Source organism: Vombatus ursinus, unplaced genomic scaffold (genome assembly GCF_900497805.2).
Source record: "Vombatus ursinus unplaced genomic scaffold, bare-nosed wombat genome assembly UNPS02009158.1, whole genome shotgun sequence".
NCBI classification, from domain to species: Eukaryota; Metazoa; Chordata; class Mammalia; order Diprotodontia; family Vombatidae; genus Vombatus; species Vombatus ursinus.
In genome coordinates, this window is record NW_020948936.1 from 1983 (window position 1) to 19321 (window position 17339).

A 17339-nucleotide genomic window follows, 5' to 3' on the forward strand; every position below is an offset into this window, starting at 1 on the left:
CTCTGCAACAGATGGAAACTCTAGTCCCCAACACTTGGGGATCATGGGTTGATTCCCCCCAATGTTATCAACCTATGGTAAACTACAGCCCAGTCTGGCTGGGTTTTCTAAATGTCAGTGCAAAGGAAACCAGGAGCCCAGGGAGTCTTGCTCTATGGAGGAAGCTGAGAACAGGAGAGATGCCCATCTGTGGCCTGGAGAAGAGTCATGCCTTCCCAGAGGCAGGGAGTTAGGTGTATAATGTGGCTTTCAAGTAGGGCCCGAACGATACTGTTGTTGAGTCATTTCAGTCCTGTCTGACTTTCTGTGACTCTCCTAACAATATAGGATGAGGATTTAATTGCCAGAGTGGATGAGGGAAGGGGGTGCATGGGATGTTTCTGCAAGCAAGCAAAAAGAGGAAGGGAAGGGGAGGGAGAGCTTAGGAATTAAGCTTTGGCCTGAACCCCTTCCCCCTGGAAAGGCAGGAAACTTTATCCATTGATCTTTCTGGAAATCTTTCATGTTGAGTAATGATGAGGCTAGGCTTGAGGTCCCGTTGCCTGATTTGCCTGGCTAAGGCGGCTGTCATTCGAAGGTCTTCCCTCCCCATCCCCCATCCCCTCAAATCCTCAGTCACCCCACAAACAGCCACACACTCCCAAAGTTTAATCTCTATCTTTTGCATTCAGCTCAGTAGTACCAGGGTTCTTTACTAAAAATGGAAGTTTATTACTACCAGATTTTGCTAGTAGGAAAAAGAGAACTCAGAACTTCAAGATTACGTGACAATGTGGAGATGAATTAGCTCAGGTCTCCCTTCCCACCTCCACGACATCCCAGCTAGGGAAAGAGGCCTTACTTCCTCAGCTACACACGGCAGAAAAGGTTATTTTTTTAAAAGGGAAAGAATTTTTAAAAAAGTGACAGCCCAGCCAGAGACAACTGAATTAACTTTATTCTTTTTTCTAACTGCAGATTCAAGGTATACAACTGAACATTGCTATTTTTCTTATGAGACTTATAAATAAAAATACAAAAAATGTTCACTACAAAAAAATCTACTGTTAGTAGGATGTAAAAAATATTCTCTTTGCTATAGAAGGCACAAACTTCACTTAGTGACACATGGAGAGAGAAAAAAACCTGCAGCAGTAAATTCATTTTTTTCTTTTTTCTTTTTTTTTCTCTTGTCAGAAACACTGAAGTTACAAAGAAACGCGTCAATCTACACGGAACGAAGGCAGATGCGGAAAGCTGCAACCCGGACCGCACAACTTCGAGCGAACTGCTTCTGTACTAGGACAGAGAGGGCTGGCAAGCAGGACTGACTGCGAGGGGAGAGGAGGGAGGGCAGGGAGGAGGGGAAAAAAGGAAGGAAGGAGGAGGGAGGGAGAGAGAGGAAAGGAAAGAAGAGAAAGGGAAGAGAGAAAGAGGGAGGTGGGAGAAAGACAGATTTTTGTACAAAAAAAAAAGGAACCAGTAAAATTGAAGAAACAAAATTGGGCAACCTCCTAAAATTAGGCTAAGAGGAGGTGCTGAGGTAGACATTAACTAGAACATCAATTAATTAAAAACACTATTTTGTAATACAGAGCAATCAGGACTGGCACTTGTGCTGTCGCGACGTAAGACAAGCCATGAAAACAAAAACAAAAACAACAAAATGAAAACAAAACAAGAAAACACCCAAACCAAAAGGCTTAGTTTTGCTTGGTCCAGCAGGGCGGCGGCCCTCAGTGCTATAACTTACATATATATTTATATTTATTTATATATATATATATATATATATATATATATGGATAGGATTCCACAGTGTTTTACTGTGGATTCTTAACCTTAAAAAGATCATGCATAACACTATGTGAACAAACACTATGATAGACACCAAGAGGTTGGTACCCTGTCTGCACAGTGGGATGGACCAGGGTGGCCTGGGAGGGAGGCAGTGTCATGCTAGCTGGCCTAGTAGCCATTCTCTTCCTGCCCCCTTCCCCCTCATCCCACCTTCCAGTTTCTCTTTCTATTCCCCTCTTCTGGCTCGCTCAAGATTTCTTCACCACCACCATTCACACCAAAGCAGAGTTTGTCCGTGTGTTGTTGTTATTGTTGTTTTCCTGAAACATCCAGATAAATACTTCCATTCTGCCACTGGGCACCCTGTGCCTGGAAGCTTCAGGGCAGTAGAGGGTCCAGGAGGGAGGAAGGAAAGGAGGAAGAACTAGGGAAGTGGGGAGACAAAATGGATCAGGGAAAACAGACCCCAACACTCCCAACTGATCTGACACCTTTTCCCTCTGGGGCACAGTTTGGTCTTTATTATTATTATTATTATTATTATTATTATTGTTTTTTGTCCCAGATCACTCACATCCCGGTTCCTTTGGATCCTCCTCCATCAGGGCTTCAGAACATGATTCCAATCTTCCCAAGGATGGAGCTCAACGAAGGCCACCTCTCACTCCCCAAACAGGGAGCAAGCCCATGGTCCTCCTCCCCTCTCCTGGGACATCCCTGCAGCTGGTTGTACCAATCAATGGATTCTAGAAAGGTACCATACACTTGTGAGGAATTGCAGCAGTTTTTTTTTTCTTTTCTTCTAAACATTGAAAAAAAAACTGTTCAGGCACAAAGATTAAACAAGCCTATGTTACATCCTTGGATTGTACTGAAATCAGGGAGTCCACAGTGCCCCCTGGTTACCCAACAACTATTTTCCCACCTTTTTAAATTTTTTTTAAAACCACCACATCCTTGGCAACTATTAAGCGGAAGGGGTTTGACTTGTTTATATCTCTCTCCATATATATAGATAGATCTATATACATATATATATATATATACACAAACACACATATATATAGATAGATATATTTTATATATGTCTATCCTATATGTACATAGGATATTAATGCTTCAAATGATTGAGGGAGCAAACAGGAAAGGCAGCACATGAATGTGAGGGGAATGCCACAAGTAACCTAGGAGGACCAAGAGAATCACAGGCTGTGAGGCAAGAGGAAACACTCAGAACTTTTCTGGCTTTCCATGTGGAAGAGTTTGGCTACAGATGTGTAAGGCAGTATCCAGCAGGAGCTGGCTGTTAGCAGTAGCAAAGCTGAAGGGATTTGGGGAGAGGGGAGAAAGGGGCTGGGGGGGAGAGAGAGAGAAGAAGAGGGGAGGAGAGAGGGAGAGAGAGGGAGAGAGGAGAGAGAGAGAGAGAGAGACAGAGACAGAGACAGAGAGAGAGAGAAAGAGAGAGAGAAGGGGAGGGAAGGGAAGGGAAAAAAAGAGGAATAGGAGAGAGAGGGGAGGAGAGAGGAGGAGAGAGAACTCTAGCTGGGAGAAAAGGAAAACAAAACTCTGAGACCCAACTGGAAAGAGAGATAAGTCTCTCTTCAACCTCCCAGTCCCAAATCCTCCTCCATTCCTACGAAATTCAAAGGCCCAGGCTTGTGTGTCCTATTCTACAAAGGCAGAAAGTTCAGAATGTTTTCTCACTACATTCTACCCCCAAAGCTAACCAGGCCGTGGAACATTCAGATCTCTCTTTTTAGGCTGGGGGATAATGGGAGAGAATGGGGGGGGGTAGGAAAAAGTAGGTTTTGCCATCCTCCAAACTTGAGTTGTGAGTGGCTGGGCCTCCACGGGGTGGTGAGTATAGTGCCAGTCCAATGCAAACATGTTTGTGAAACACCACAGCTCACCCTGACCCCTTTCTGGCTAACCCCCTGAATCTGCAGAGTCCTGGGGGCATCAGGGAGGCAGCTGGCTCTGATTTAGTACCATCCAATTCTGTAACACCAGATTACTACAATACTGCATGATTTCAAGACACAACTGCACACACAAAAAGCACCCACATTCAGCAGCGCGCACGCACACTTTCATTTTTGTTTTTGTTTTTTTCTTTTTCCCCATTCACATTGCAAAAGGAAAGGGCAGCGTTCTGTGAGAACTGACAAAGGAATTAACAAATATTACAAAAATATTACACTTTGTAAATATCAGCTCAACCCTCTCAGCTTTTATGAAGTGGGAAGGGGTGACCCAGATTAGATGGGGAGGGTCTAGAGATATTGGGGGTGGGGGAGAGAAGGAAAGTTGCTAATCCTATGGAATAGTTTGATTATTTCCCCATAAAACTGTGTTATCTTTCTTTAAAATCCTTGTTTCTGGGATTTGTAGGACCAGGTGGCCATTTAGTGCTTCCTCCTTCCCAGGGAGAGGGAAGGGGCCCAGGGTGAGGAACCTTTAGTGCACAATGAATTTTCTACTATCTGCCCCTCCCCAAAATGATACCACTCTCTTTTCACATTATAAACAAAACAACTGTCCTAGTCACATATTTCAAGTTTAACTTCTTTTTTTCCTTTCCAAAGCACTAAGTCTTCATGCTAACTGCAAAATAGCACCCTCCCTTGACCTCCACCCCCTGCCCCAGACCACTGACTGGTCTTACTTATCATGTGATTACTCCTCCCCACCCTCCAAAACCTGTCCCCCTAGTTTTAAGGCCTTCAGATTAGGTGGACGAGGTTGAATGGGGTTGTTAGGAGGCATAAAGGCAGGGGGATGGGGGGGGGTCACAGCAGCACCCCATCCCTCCAACTTCCCTTTTTTCTTCGTGATCCTCCCCGTCACATACAGCTTCCTTAAAAATCACTTTTTAAAACATAGATAAAATGCAGCCACAACTTTCCCAGAGAAAGACAAATACACATACACACACTCACACACAATCATTGCAAATAAAGCCTGAGATGAAACAGCAGCCCATCCCAAAGCAAACACAAATATTGCCAATGTGCTTTCAAAATTGGGGGAGGGGAGCAGAACGATGGGATGGGGAAGACGGGAAAAGGAACAGAAAGAATTGGACAAACGAACATAAGAGGTAGCTTTCAGAAAAAAAAATCCCTCCCCCAACCAAAACCAAAACAGACAAAATAAAACCCCCCAAACAACAAAATCTTAGTTTCCCACCAGACTGGCCTAGGGAAAAAAAATACCAGTTTTGGTAATGATAATATACACCAAGGGCCAGAGCTACAATAATCTAAATAATCCAGACCTGGAAGCCTGAATGACCACAAGTGTGGGAAAGGTTGGCTTTTTATAAAGGAGTTTGGGGACGGATTTAACCGTACGGACCTTGCAAATGGCCTGGCTTCACTACTGGGCAGCTCCGCCATACTCACAAAGGCCAGGCTGGTAGGTGACTGTTCTAAGCCCCTGGGGACTTCCAGCTGAGTCCTCCCACTTTCCCCTGCACCAACAGGACTTTACTCTCCCATCCTGAGCATTGCCATCCCTTGGCCCCTCCAGGGGCTGGGGGGGGGGGTGGAGAGAGGAGGCGGACAGGGGATAAGTAGTGGGTGCTATGGGGATGGAAGATTACAACAAAAGTTTGTAAAAACAATTACAACTTTACACAAGAAAAAGACCACCCCCTTCCCTTAAAAAAAAAAACAATAACAATAAAAACAAATCCACACATACATGGGGGGGAAAGCTCATGAGGTCACAAAAAACTGAGGTAATTCAAGTACAATGTGCTAAACGCAGAAAGAGAATGGGGGGGGGGTCATGAAGAGAAGCAAAATGCAACGAGAGTAAAAAGCCTCCTCCTCCTCCTCCTCCAATCCTTGGCAGATTCAGGGGTGTAGCAAGTGGGGGAAGCAGGCCTGGATTAGAGAAAGATGAAGCCCAGGTTTTATGTACCCCAGTACTGTCCTTCCTGGAGGACCTTGGGAACCACTGGGGAGCTGTTTCTCTGCCTTCCTGCATACTCTAAGAGACCACACAACACACCCACCATCTTCCTCCTCCAGATGTGGAGGCACACTAGGCTTGGGGGTGGAATGTGGAGATCCTCTAAGTATTTCCCTTAGGAAACAGCCCATTACTGTACAGATTGTAAGCTCCTTGACGACAGGGATTGTTCTTTTTTTTTTTAAATCTTTGTTATACCTGGCACCTGTCAATGCACATAGTAGATGCTTAATAAATATTTGTTCTTAAACTGAATTGTGTGTACCTTCCTCAATAAAAATTGAATGTGGGATTTGTGGGGTGTGTGTGTGTGTGTGTGTGTGTGTGTGTGTGTGTGTTTTCATGTTTCTTTTTTTCAATTTCTAGGGACAGTCCTGGCCCTATCGGGGCTAAGGGAGGGCTGCTGTTCTGTTTCTTGCTATTAGGAATAGCAGCATGGCAAAGTGGGTGGGGATAGGCTGAGTCACACATCACAGAGAGTTGTTCCTAAAGGAGAGTTGGGTAGAGAGGGTGACATTTCACCCCTGGAAGGCTCAATATATAAGGGGGTGTCTAGAGACTTTGGGTACTAGAACCTAAGGAAGGTAGTGTGGGTGGGAAGGTAGAAGACAACTTCATATCACCAACAGGGGATTACTAGATATAAAGAAAGAGAGAAGAAAACAGCCAAGATTGAAGTGTGTGTGTGTGTGTATGTGTGTGTGCGTGCGTGCGTGTGTGTGTGTGTATGTGTGTGTGGTGAAGGGCACAGGACCTAGTCAACCAGCACTGTTATTCTACAGCAGATGACAAACTCCATCTACCCTACCATCCAATCCCCTCATCCCCAGCTCCAGATCTGAAGTCCCCCACCCCTCAACCTCTGTCTGGGGAGAGTCAGGCAGCAGTTGTGTGGAGATCAACAAGCCTGCCTAGCTCTGGGCCAGATGTACCCTACCCCCACTTCCCTAAACTTGGCTCCCGGTCAGAGGAAGAAGGATTCAAGGCAAGGATGACAGGGAAGAACACAAGAACACCATCAAAGCAGAATAAAACACCCCCCCACACAAATGAAAATCACTTAGACTGTCCCAGAGTGGGCCACACCTGTGACCTGAGGCACCTAGCCCCATGGCATGAGCCTTGAGAGAGAATCTTGTATAGATACCAAGGTCAAACACAGTTATCAATCCAGTCCTCTTTTTCTTCTTTTCTCTTGTGTGTGTGTGTGTGTGTGTGTGTGTGTGTGTGTGTGTGTGTGAGTGTGTGTGTGTGCGCGCGCAGTCCTTCAATGATTCCATCTCTCTCTCACTTCTCCCACTTCCTCCTCCCCTGGAGCGCCTTTCACACGTAACACAGATAGAGGTAAGTCTTCTCGATCCTCCAGTCAGGTGGGATCTCCTCAGGCTTGTGGCCCTTCATGTGCTTCTGCATGGATGAGAGGCTGGGGCAGTACTCGGTGCAGATGGTACACTGGTAGGGGGAGGCGCCATTGTGTGTTCTCAGGTGTTTGATCATGGCGGAGTAGTCCCGGGAACGCTGGTGACAGAGCTTACACTCAAAGGGCTTCTCACCTGGGAGGGGACAGAAGGCAAAAGGACAAGTGGAAAAGAAAGATGGATCAGATGCTCCAAGAGACTCTCTGTCCCTACACTCTACAGCTTCCCAGAAACCTCTCTCCACAGTAATGGTGCCTTCTCCTCCCTCCTCTCCCACTGAAGGGAAGGGGAATCAGGAAAGGGACCAGTGAGGTCCTTCACAGAAAAGACGGTCAAGGAGTCCCACTGCCTAGATTGTAATACTTTCCAGGCCAAAAATTGGCGTGGGGTAGGGTTAAGGAAGTGATACTCTACACAATGGTGGGAGGAGGATAAAAGTGAAAGTCATGGCTATTTAATTTGTTTAGACCTGGCAGACCCTTCAGGTTTCCTCTGGAGTTATTTGAAGTCAAGGAGACCCTGGCACTCAGTGTGACCAGGAGACAGAGAGGATGGGGACCTGCCTAGACAATGTTAAACCCTATCCCAGATTCCCCTATTTCTTCCTTCTGCTACAGCCCCCTGGAGCTGAGCTGAGGATCAGAGGGAAACTTGCTTCAATACAGTAATTAACTGGCCAGCCGTCTGGATATTGATACTCACTCTGTGCAGAGGACCCACAAATAATGAAGTAATGAACAGCCAAAGTGATCTAACTATCGATCTGCTATTTACAATAGTTACCACCAATGCATTTAATGATCTGCCAGCCCCAGCCACATCTTGAGCAAAGGGCTGTAGGAGCCTTGGGATTCCAGTGGCCTTTGGGTTGCCGTGGGCACCAGCAACGAGGATTTCCTACCATCCTCTCCAAGTATCAGGAGGCTCGGTACAGTTAGAGCTCCAAAAGAATACGAGTGAGAGAACTGAACTGTGGGCACGGCCTCCTCCTTCCTGTCTGGCTCTTTCCACAGACAGACTCCCTTAAGCCAGCAGGACTGTCCAAAGGTCACTGAATCCCTCCCCCTGCCTCTCAACAAGCCAGCTCTCTCCATTCCAATGACTGATAAGAGGTCTCTCCTGTGCAGAGGAGATGACAAAAACTTTTTAGCTTGCCAAATTGTAATGTTTCTTATTTCTTGAAGCAAGTACATACACACACACACACACATATACACACATACATATATATACACCCACACACAAAGACACACATGTTCTATGATATATAATACACATATAACACATACACATATATACATATGCATGTATGAATGTATGTATGTGAGTGTGTGTCTACATGTATGAAAATTCCACTTCCCTCCAATCTTCCTGATGGAACTTGGACTGCTCTGCTTGTCCTTTCCTCCAAAGTAAAAGCTGCTGACCCTCCTGGACAAAACAAGCCTTATTTTTATCTCAATATATCCTGCCCTCAACCTAACCTTTAACTATCTTAGCCTTAGTCAAACTCAATCCATCTTGACCCCTAACCTTAAGACTAAACTCAACCCTCAGGCTAACCTCCAAACTAGTATTCAGTTTGGCCTCAATTCATTTTAACTATTCACTGTATAAAACCTACACTGCCCACTCCCCTTTCCTGCATCTCTCTCTCTCTTTTTCACCAACCAATTTTTTTAATCAACTTTAGTTACTTTTTATTGTTATTTCACTTTTTTTTCAGAGAGCATGCATTATAAATGTATTGTTGTCTGCTGTATTAAGTAAAAATTTATTTCTTTTTTTGACAGGATTTTATTTTATTTTTTATATTCTTTTAAATAAATTTTATACAGAAGGTCTATTTCCCCCCAATTACATATTTTTTAAAATTAATTAATATATTTTTAGTTTTCCACCTTCACTTCCATAAGCTTTTGAGTTTTATCCTGCCTCTCTTTCAAGAGGCCCCTCTCCCGCCAAGATCTACCCACCCCTTCCACTGTGCTCTCTGGAAGGCCTGCTCCTAAGTAAAAAACCTGCTGTCATCTTAACCTTTTTCCCTTTATCACTGCTTCCATTTTTTTGCACTAGCTGAGAGACCCTACTCCCTCCTGATGACATGGTACTACTGGTCAACCTTTCTAGCACTTGTAATTCCACGTTTAATTTGCCCCTCCCAATTCACTGGTTGTCAGGGAAGTCAGAATATTCCTTGTCCCATTCCTCTGCCCCCAACTTCTAGACTCTCCTCTACCACCATCACTCAGTGACGTCTTTCTTTGAGGTTCGTTCAATTCATATTTATCACCCAGTCAAGATTCTAGTAGCTACTATCTACAGATCTCCAGGACACTCTCCTTTCTTCCTCAACGAGTTCAGAAACTACCCCAGTCTTTCTCCCCTCTCCAACTCCTGACCTCATACTACGGGACTTAGGTCAATAGGCAGGTAGATAGACAGACAGACAGACATCTAGATAGAAAGACAGCCAGGAGAAATAGAAAGATAGAAAGATGGATGGACAGAGAGATAGACCAAGAGACAGATGGATGGATAGACTCCCTCTTTCCTTAATTTACTCAATTCCTATGACGTACTTCTCCATCCCACCTCAGCTACACAGAGAGGCGGTCCTATCCTTACTCTTGCCATCACACGTAAGTCTTCCACATCCATGCATGAACTCTGAAATGCCTTTATCTGATTTTTGATCCTTCTATCTTTTCCTCTGCTTATATCTCCTAACCCTGTTCTTCATCCTCTCAGTGACTTTCCATTCTCCCCCTCTAAGTTTTTTTCCCAGGCTATCACCCTTGCAATGGCTACACTCTCTTCCCTTCCCTACCCTGATCACTCAAAGAACCAGTTCAATTCTACTCTATCTTCTAGTCAGAAGTCCCGTGGCTCTTCATCTCATCACTTATCTTACCCTGCTAAGTGCTCAGCCTTACATTATACCCATCACCTACTGCCTTTGCTCCTATTCATGGGTTGCCAAGTGAAGCTGGAGAAAGTCAGTCAACTAAATTGACTGGTCCACTACAAATTTATGTTACATCATCTCAGATAGGTCTTTACTGTGGTAAAACAATCCTTTTACACCTCCCTAACTCACTCACACTATCCCCTTCACTGTCCTCAGTGGTCAGAGGAAGTATTCAAGGCAATGGTGATTGGGAAGAACACTATATAGCATCAAAAAAATAAAATTAATCCCCCAAAGGAAAGTCACTCAAACTCTCATGTAGTGGGGAGAAGAGCTAGGCCACATCTGCCACCTGGGGTACTTGGCTCCAAAGGCTTTCTAGATCTTTTTATCCCTCCTTAAGTCTCCCATGGATCCCTTTCCTCCACCCTCTCATCTAAAAAAATTGAGGCCACTAGCTGAGATCTCCCTCTTCTACCCTCCTGCTCATCACATATCACTCAGATGCTTTCTGCCACTATCTCCGCCTCCACCTCTGTCTTACATGAAGAGGTGGGAGCCATCTCCAGTCGTCCTGACCCACATCTTGCCACGGGATCCAGATGGCTCTGGAGGAGAGAGTGAGGCTGGCGACTTTGCACTAACTTAAATCCAATTCACTTACAAGTCATGGCATCACCTTCCTGGTGTCATGGTCTTCTTCAAGAACAAAGGACAAACAACAACATGAAGAGGTGGCCCTTCTCCTTGCTAAGACAAACCCTGCTATGTGTACAAGTGATCTCATCCCATCCTGTCTTCTCTAGTAGATTTCCTTCTCTATTCTCCCCCACTCTCACTAATCGTCAGTCTCTCCTTCTGTACTGGCTGCTTCCTTGTTGCCTACAAACACAACCATGTCTCCCCCATCCTCAGAAAAACCTCATGTTTCATCCAACCCCACTGTCATTGTATATAACTCCTCTCTTTTATAGCTAAACTCCTTGAGAAGGTCATCTTCTCAAGGGGTCTCCAGTTCCTGTTCCTTTCTTCTCACTCTCTTAATTCTCTGCAGTCTGGCTTCTGACTTTATCACTCAACTGAAACTGCTCTCTCCAAAGTTACCAATAATCTCTTAATCACTAACTCTAATGGCCTTTTCTCATTCCCCATCCTTCTTGACTTCTCTGTAGCTTCTGACACTGTTGATTTCTCTTTTCCCCTTGATTCTCTTTTCTCTAGATTTTTATGGCACTGCCTTCTCCTGATCCACCCTCTACCTATCCAATTGCTCCATTCTCTGTCTCCTTTACTGGGTCTTCATCTATATTGTGCACGGTCCTTGGCCCTCTTCTCTTCTTCCAGCTCCCATTGATTCAATGATCATTTCTAGGCAGATGATTCTCAGATCAATTTATCCAGTTCTAACCTCTATCCCGACTTCCAGTCTTGCATCTCCAATTTCCTGTCGGATACCTCAAACTCAATATACCCAAATTGAACTTGCTATCTTTTTTCCAAACCCTCCCCTCTTCCTATATTCTCTATTACAATCCTCCCAATCATCCAAGGTCTCAAGCAATCATTGACTCTTCACACACCCACATCCAAACTGATTGCCAAGTCCTGTTGTCTCTTCTTTCACAACATCTCTTGTATGTACGCCCTTCTCTCCTCTGATGCTGCCAGCACCCTAGGGCAGAACCTTCATCACCTCATATCTGGACTACTGTGATTATCAATTCTCTCTCCACTCCACTGTATTCTGCACTCAACTATCAAAATATCTTCCTCTACACAAGTCTGACCATGTCACTATCACCTCTACCTTCATTCAATAAACTTCAGTGGCTCCTTACCACCTCCTAGATCAAATATAAAATCCTCAGTTTGTCTTTTAAAGTCCTTCATAACCTGGCCTCTTTCTATTTTTCCAGTCTTCATGCACCTCATTTCCCTCCCCATTCTCTGAGATACAGTGACACTGGCCTCCTTGACATTCCTTGTACAGCACATTCCAGCTCTCAAATCATGCATTTTCACTGGCTATATCCCATGTTTGGAACTCTCTCTTCTTACCTCTCTAACTCTTGGCTTCCTTCAAGACTCAGTTCAAATTCTATCTTCTTCAAGAAGCTTTTCCCAGGCCTCCTTAATCCCAGTGCCGTCCATCTGAGATTACCTCCAATTTACCCTGTGTATCTTGTTTGTGCTTAACTATTTGAATTACTCTTGCCATCACACGTAAGTCTTCCACGTCCATGCATGAACTCTGAAATGCCTTTATCTGATTTTTGATCCTTCTATCTTTTCCTCTGCTTATATCTCCTAACCCTGTTCTTCATCCTCTCAGTGACTTTCCATTCTCCCCCTCTAAGTTTTTTTCCCAGGCTATCACCCTTGCAATGGCTACACTCTCTTCCCTTCCCTACCCTGATCACTCAAAGAACCAGTTCAATTCTACTCTATCTTCTAGTCAGAAATCCTGTGGCTCTTCATCTCATCACTTATCTTACCCTGCTAAGTGCTCAGCCTTACATTATACCCATCACCTACTGCCTTTGCTCCTATTCATGGGTTGCCAAGTGAAGCTGGAGAAAGTCAGTCAACTAAATTGACTGGTCCACTACAAATTTATGTTACATCATCTCAGATAGGTCTTTACTGTGGTAAAACAATCCTTTTACACCTCCCTAACTCACTCACACTATCCCCTTCACTGTCCTCAGTGGTCAGAGGAAGCATTCAAGGCAATGGTGACTGGGAAGAACACTATATAGCATCAAAACAAAATAAAATTAATCCCCCAAAGGATTAATGTCCCCCTCATCAGAATGTACACTGCTTGAAGGCAGGCACTGTTTCCGTCTATAATTTCAATAAGACCCTTTGTCTGGCCTCAAGCTGCCAACTATCTATTTCCTACCACTTGTTATCCCCCCAAACTTGGAGCCCCAGTCCCTTGCATGTCTCCTTCTCCCCAGGCTCCCTATCTCCCCCCTCAGCTGGATGATCCTCATTACCTGTATGGACCCTGTAGTGGGTCTCCAGCTGGTGCTTGAGGCTAAACTTCTTTCCACAGCCATTGCATTCATAGGGCTTTTCCCCCGTGTGGATACGTTTATGGCTCTTGAGCGTGCTCTCATCCCGGAAACAGCTGCCACAGAATTCACATTCATATGGGTGGTCACCTGTAGGGGCACAAAGGGTTGATGTTGTTCAGTCATTTCAGTTGTGTCTGACTCTTTGTTACCTTATTCAGGGTTTCCTTGGCAAAGATGTTGGAGTGGTTTGCCATTTCCTTCTCTAACTCATTTTACAGATGAGAATCTGAGGCAAACGAGGTTAAGTGACTTGCCCAAGGTCACCCAGCTAGTAAGTATCTGAGGCCGAATTTGAACTCAGATCTTCCTGACTTTAGGCCCTGTGTCCCATCTGGCTGCCCTACAACAACAAAAATAACAATTCCTTGCCCTGATTCTTTTAGGACTGTAGGGACCGTGGAACAGACAAGAAGAAGAACAGAAGTAACAAGTTAGTTTATCATCTCCATTGTCCCAAAATACTTATAGTGCCACCTTTGCTTACATGGGCACAGCTCCTGCCTGCTCTCTGGGCCATGCCCATGAGTACTTTACTGTAGAGTACACCCCTTTCCCAGAATATCTAGAAGGTTTCGTGAAGGAAAAATGAGACAGGTTCAAAAGGTGACCAGAATAGAGGCCTTTAGAGAGGAGCAGCTCTGGTGCCCAAGGATAACATACAATGATGATGATGATATTTTTATGTCCCTGTTATCTATATGATAAAATATTATACTAACACTTCTACAGCACTTTAAAATTTATAAAGCACTTGCCTGGAGGCAGTGTATTTATTCCCCATTTTACAAATGAGGAAACTGAGGGTTACAGAGATTAAGTGACCTGCCTATATTAATGAAGTAGAAGCCAAGATTTTAATCCAGGCCTTGTGACTCCATGTCAGTGCATCTCTGCTTTATCATACTACCTCTCCTAAAGCTTTGTCCCTTTAGCTAGGTGACTCAATGAAGAAGGTGGAGTGAGGCGGACCAGAGCTCAAATTCTGCCTCACACTTCCTAGCTGAGTGACCACGGGCAAATCACTTATACCCTTCTAAGCCTCGGTGTCCTCATCTGTAAAATGGGAATAACATGACCTCCCTTACAGAGCTGTTGTGAGGATCAAAGGAGATAAAATTCGTAAAGCACTATATAAATGCTGGCTATTATCTAATTTATCTATTCTCTCAAGCCAACAAGTTAGCTTAGGTTATGAGTTCAGGGTGAAGGATTCTTCAACCTTTTACTGCTCTCAACCTCGTGAGAAACCTCCTTGGTCCACGAGAAATAATTCAAACACGTTGGCTTGGGGTTGAAAGCTCTCCATAATTTGGTTGCAACCTAGTTTTCCAGACTTACTACAAATCATTTTTTCACGTGGTCTACATTTTGGCCTACTAAGCTGTTCCCCAAACTCAACATTCCATTCTTGTCTCCATGTATTTGTCTCCCATCACTGACAGGTGCTCCTTGCTCACCTCCACCTCTTAGAACCCCTTAGCTTCTTTCTAGTCTTATCTAAGGTTGTGCCTCCCATAGCAGCCCATGACTGCCCCAGCTAATATTTTCTCTCTCCTCAAATTATCTGTATACAGTGTAATCTCTCTGAAGAATGAAAGATCTTGAGGGCAGGGGTTATTTCATTTTTATTTTTGAATTCCTATAGGGCCTTGTACATATAAAGCGCTTTAAAAACATCTGTCCAATTATAGCCTCCCCCCACCAATCCCATCAGTACCCTTCTCATGCCCAACAGCACTTGCCCCTCTTTAGCACCCAAGATGGTTAGAAGAGATGGTCTAGGGCCTAACAAACTTGGGATTTCGTTCCAGCAGTGGGATCCTCTCAGGATGAAAGGTGAGAATTCCAGCTACTTACTTATTATGGGAGTGAAGGAGCAGACAATAAAGACAGATTGATCACCCCAGACTTTGTTCATGAATATTTAAATATCGCTGATTCGTCTTGTCACTGTAATTACAATTTCTCTGGGCTGCATCTCCAACAACCACAGTTTATGGTAAAGAATGGCTCTCTGTATTTCACTTGTCCCTCTGCAGATGTGCGGGGCTGCCAACCGTGTAATGTCCTCTGCATTTCATACGTTTTCTTCAGCTGCTGAAGGTTTAAGTCATCCACAATGACCTACGTTTTTTCATTATTCCCATGTCAAACTGCACTCGTGCCTGGGCATAAATTGTCCCTCTCGTTATAGACTCACATGCCTGTGCCTTCACTTCCTCTTTAAAATGATATTTTACTCTCTTTCCCTCTCAAATGTTCCTCCCGACCCCCACCACCTCAGGCCTCTAACCAAACCTCTCCCCTCCCAAATTAGGGCTCCCATGTCCCCATAAATCCTCATCCCTCCGATGACTCCAAAGGGTTTTTAAAGCTCTGTGGGGAGCAGATGCTGAAGCTTGCTCATTCACGTACTGTCTTTGGTTTGTGGGAGATGTCATGCAAATAGCTCTGAGGACTTGAAGAAGGGAAAGAGGGCCCTAGCCATGGGTGGTAAGGAAAGCTGGGAGAGCAGAGAGATCCTTCCTGTTCCCTCTCTGACCCTGGTCAGGTAATAATTGATGGGAAGGTCCTGGAAAGTAAATGATGACCAAGTAATTCCTTCAAATACAGATCTTGAGAGCTGACCAAAGCCTAGGCATAGGGTTCTTTGTATGTCATGGACCCCTTTGATAGTCTGGGGAAATATATGGATGGACCCATTCTCAGAATCATGTTTTGTTTTTGTTTTTTAAATGAAAGTAATTGAAGGAAATGCTAAATTTCAGTTACAGGTTAGTGAAAAGAAAGATGGACTTCTCCCCCATCTAAGTTTAAGGACCCTTGAAATCTATCTGTGGGATCCAGGTTGAGAAACCTTGACCTAGACAGTGACCCACCCCCACCTCTACCCCCTTAACTCCTTCCCTTGCTAGGGCCAGATTGGTAACAAGAACCCTTGACTTCTTCAAATTTCAAGTGGGTTTGGTTCAATTCAGTCTTTGGCATTAACCAGCTATGTATGTTTGTGTACATACGTCTATGTACATAGACGTGTACATAGACATACACACACGTGTACGTACGTCTGTGTACATACGCACTGTCTAAAGACAATGTGGGTCTTTTGTACGGACCCATGTGGCACTTGCCTCTCTGTATCTGCCTGTGTGGCTGTATGTCGCTGTCTCAAATCTAACTCAAATTTTCCATTAATCTCCAATCATTAGAGGTTTAATCAAGGATTCAGCATCCTCATTAAGATATAAATAAATAAATTAAATAAGGACCATGAAGAATCCCAATCAGGCCAGTAATTAAAAGTCATCTGGGGCCACTCAGCAAGGACCTGCCAACTCATATTTTTTCCTCTAGAGGCCATGATAGTTTAAAAAGAAGGAGTGGTGTTAAGTCTCAGTTGTATATCTGTTTGGATTTTGGTGAATTTAATTTTGAATTAGATTACATGTTAAATTACTTTAAATACAGAATCTACAGCCTAAGGAAAGAAAAAGAAGGTGATTGGGAGAGGGGGCCATGGAGGGGGAGGAGACACAGGGGAAGAAGTTTGGGAGAGAAACAGAGAGAAAAGGTAGGGTGTGGAAGAGGATGTAGAGAGAGATGTCAAGGCACCAAGAGCACCTGGCCTGAAATCCTCTCCCCGAGAGTTAATCGTGTCTGAGTCTCCATAATGTACACAAAACTGGCTGCAGAACTAAAAATCCAATTTGCGGTATGTTGATTAACTCCGTAGCCTTCTTAATGAGCTTGACATTAAGTGCAGGACAAACGAGACTAATTAGAGCCCCCTCTGGCCTGCACAGTGCACCTGTGACCCCCTGCTCTTAGATCTCGTTACCTGATGGTTTCACTAGCAGGGTCAATCCCAGACCCCATCCTCCCTGCCCCCACCCCTTTCATTTCCCTGGCCCTTGTCTCCCACCCCCTTCCTTCTGCACAGCTGAGAGTTTATTATATGATGAGCCGTATGAATCAGGGATTCATCAATGCCAAGAGCTCGGCTGGACTGACCTACCAAACACAGCTGCGGACGCTAAACACACAGCCCCAGCAGCAAATGGGCCGGGAACAACAGAATATTAATGAGGCATTGTGTGTGTGTGTGTGTGTGTGCGCGCGCGCGTGTGTCCATGTGAATAAGTATGTCCAGACACATGGATTCATGACCGT

At 44.5% G+C, this 17339-nt stretch overlaps 1 protein-coding gene across 1 annotated transcript; it reads right to left on the reverse strand.

The window, feature by feature from the left end:
- Positions 1-5441: 5441 nt before the first annotated feature.
- On the reverse strand, positions 5442-13284 carry LOC114034952 (zinc finger and BTB domain-containing protein 16-like; the record flags this gene model as incomplete). The annotated part of the gene is made up of 2 exons (XM_027850781.1): positions 5442-7310; positions 13089-13284. Coding segments are annotated over 2 exons (426 nt in total), but the record flags the coding sequence as incomplete, so codon positions are not given.
- Positions 13285-17339: the final 4055 nt, after the last annotated feature.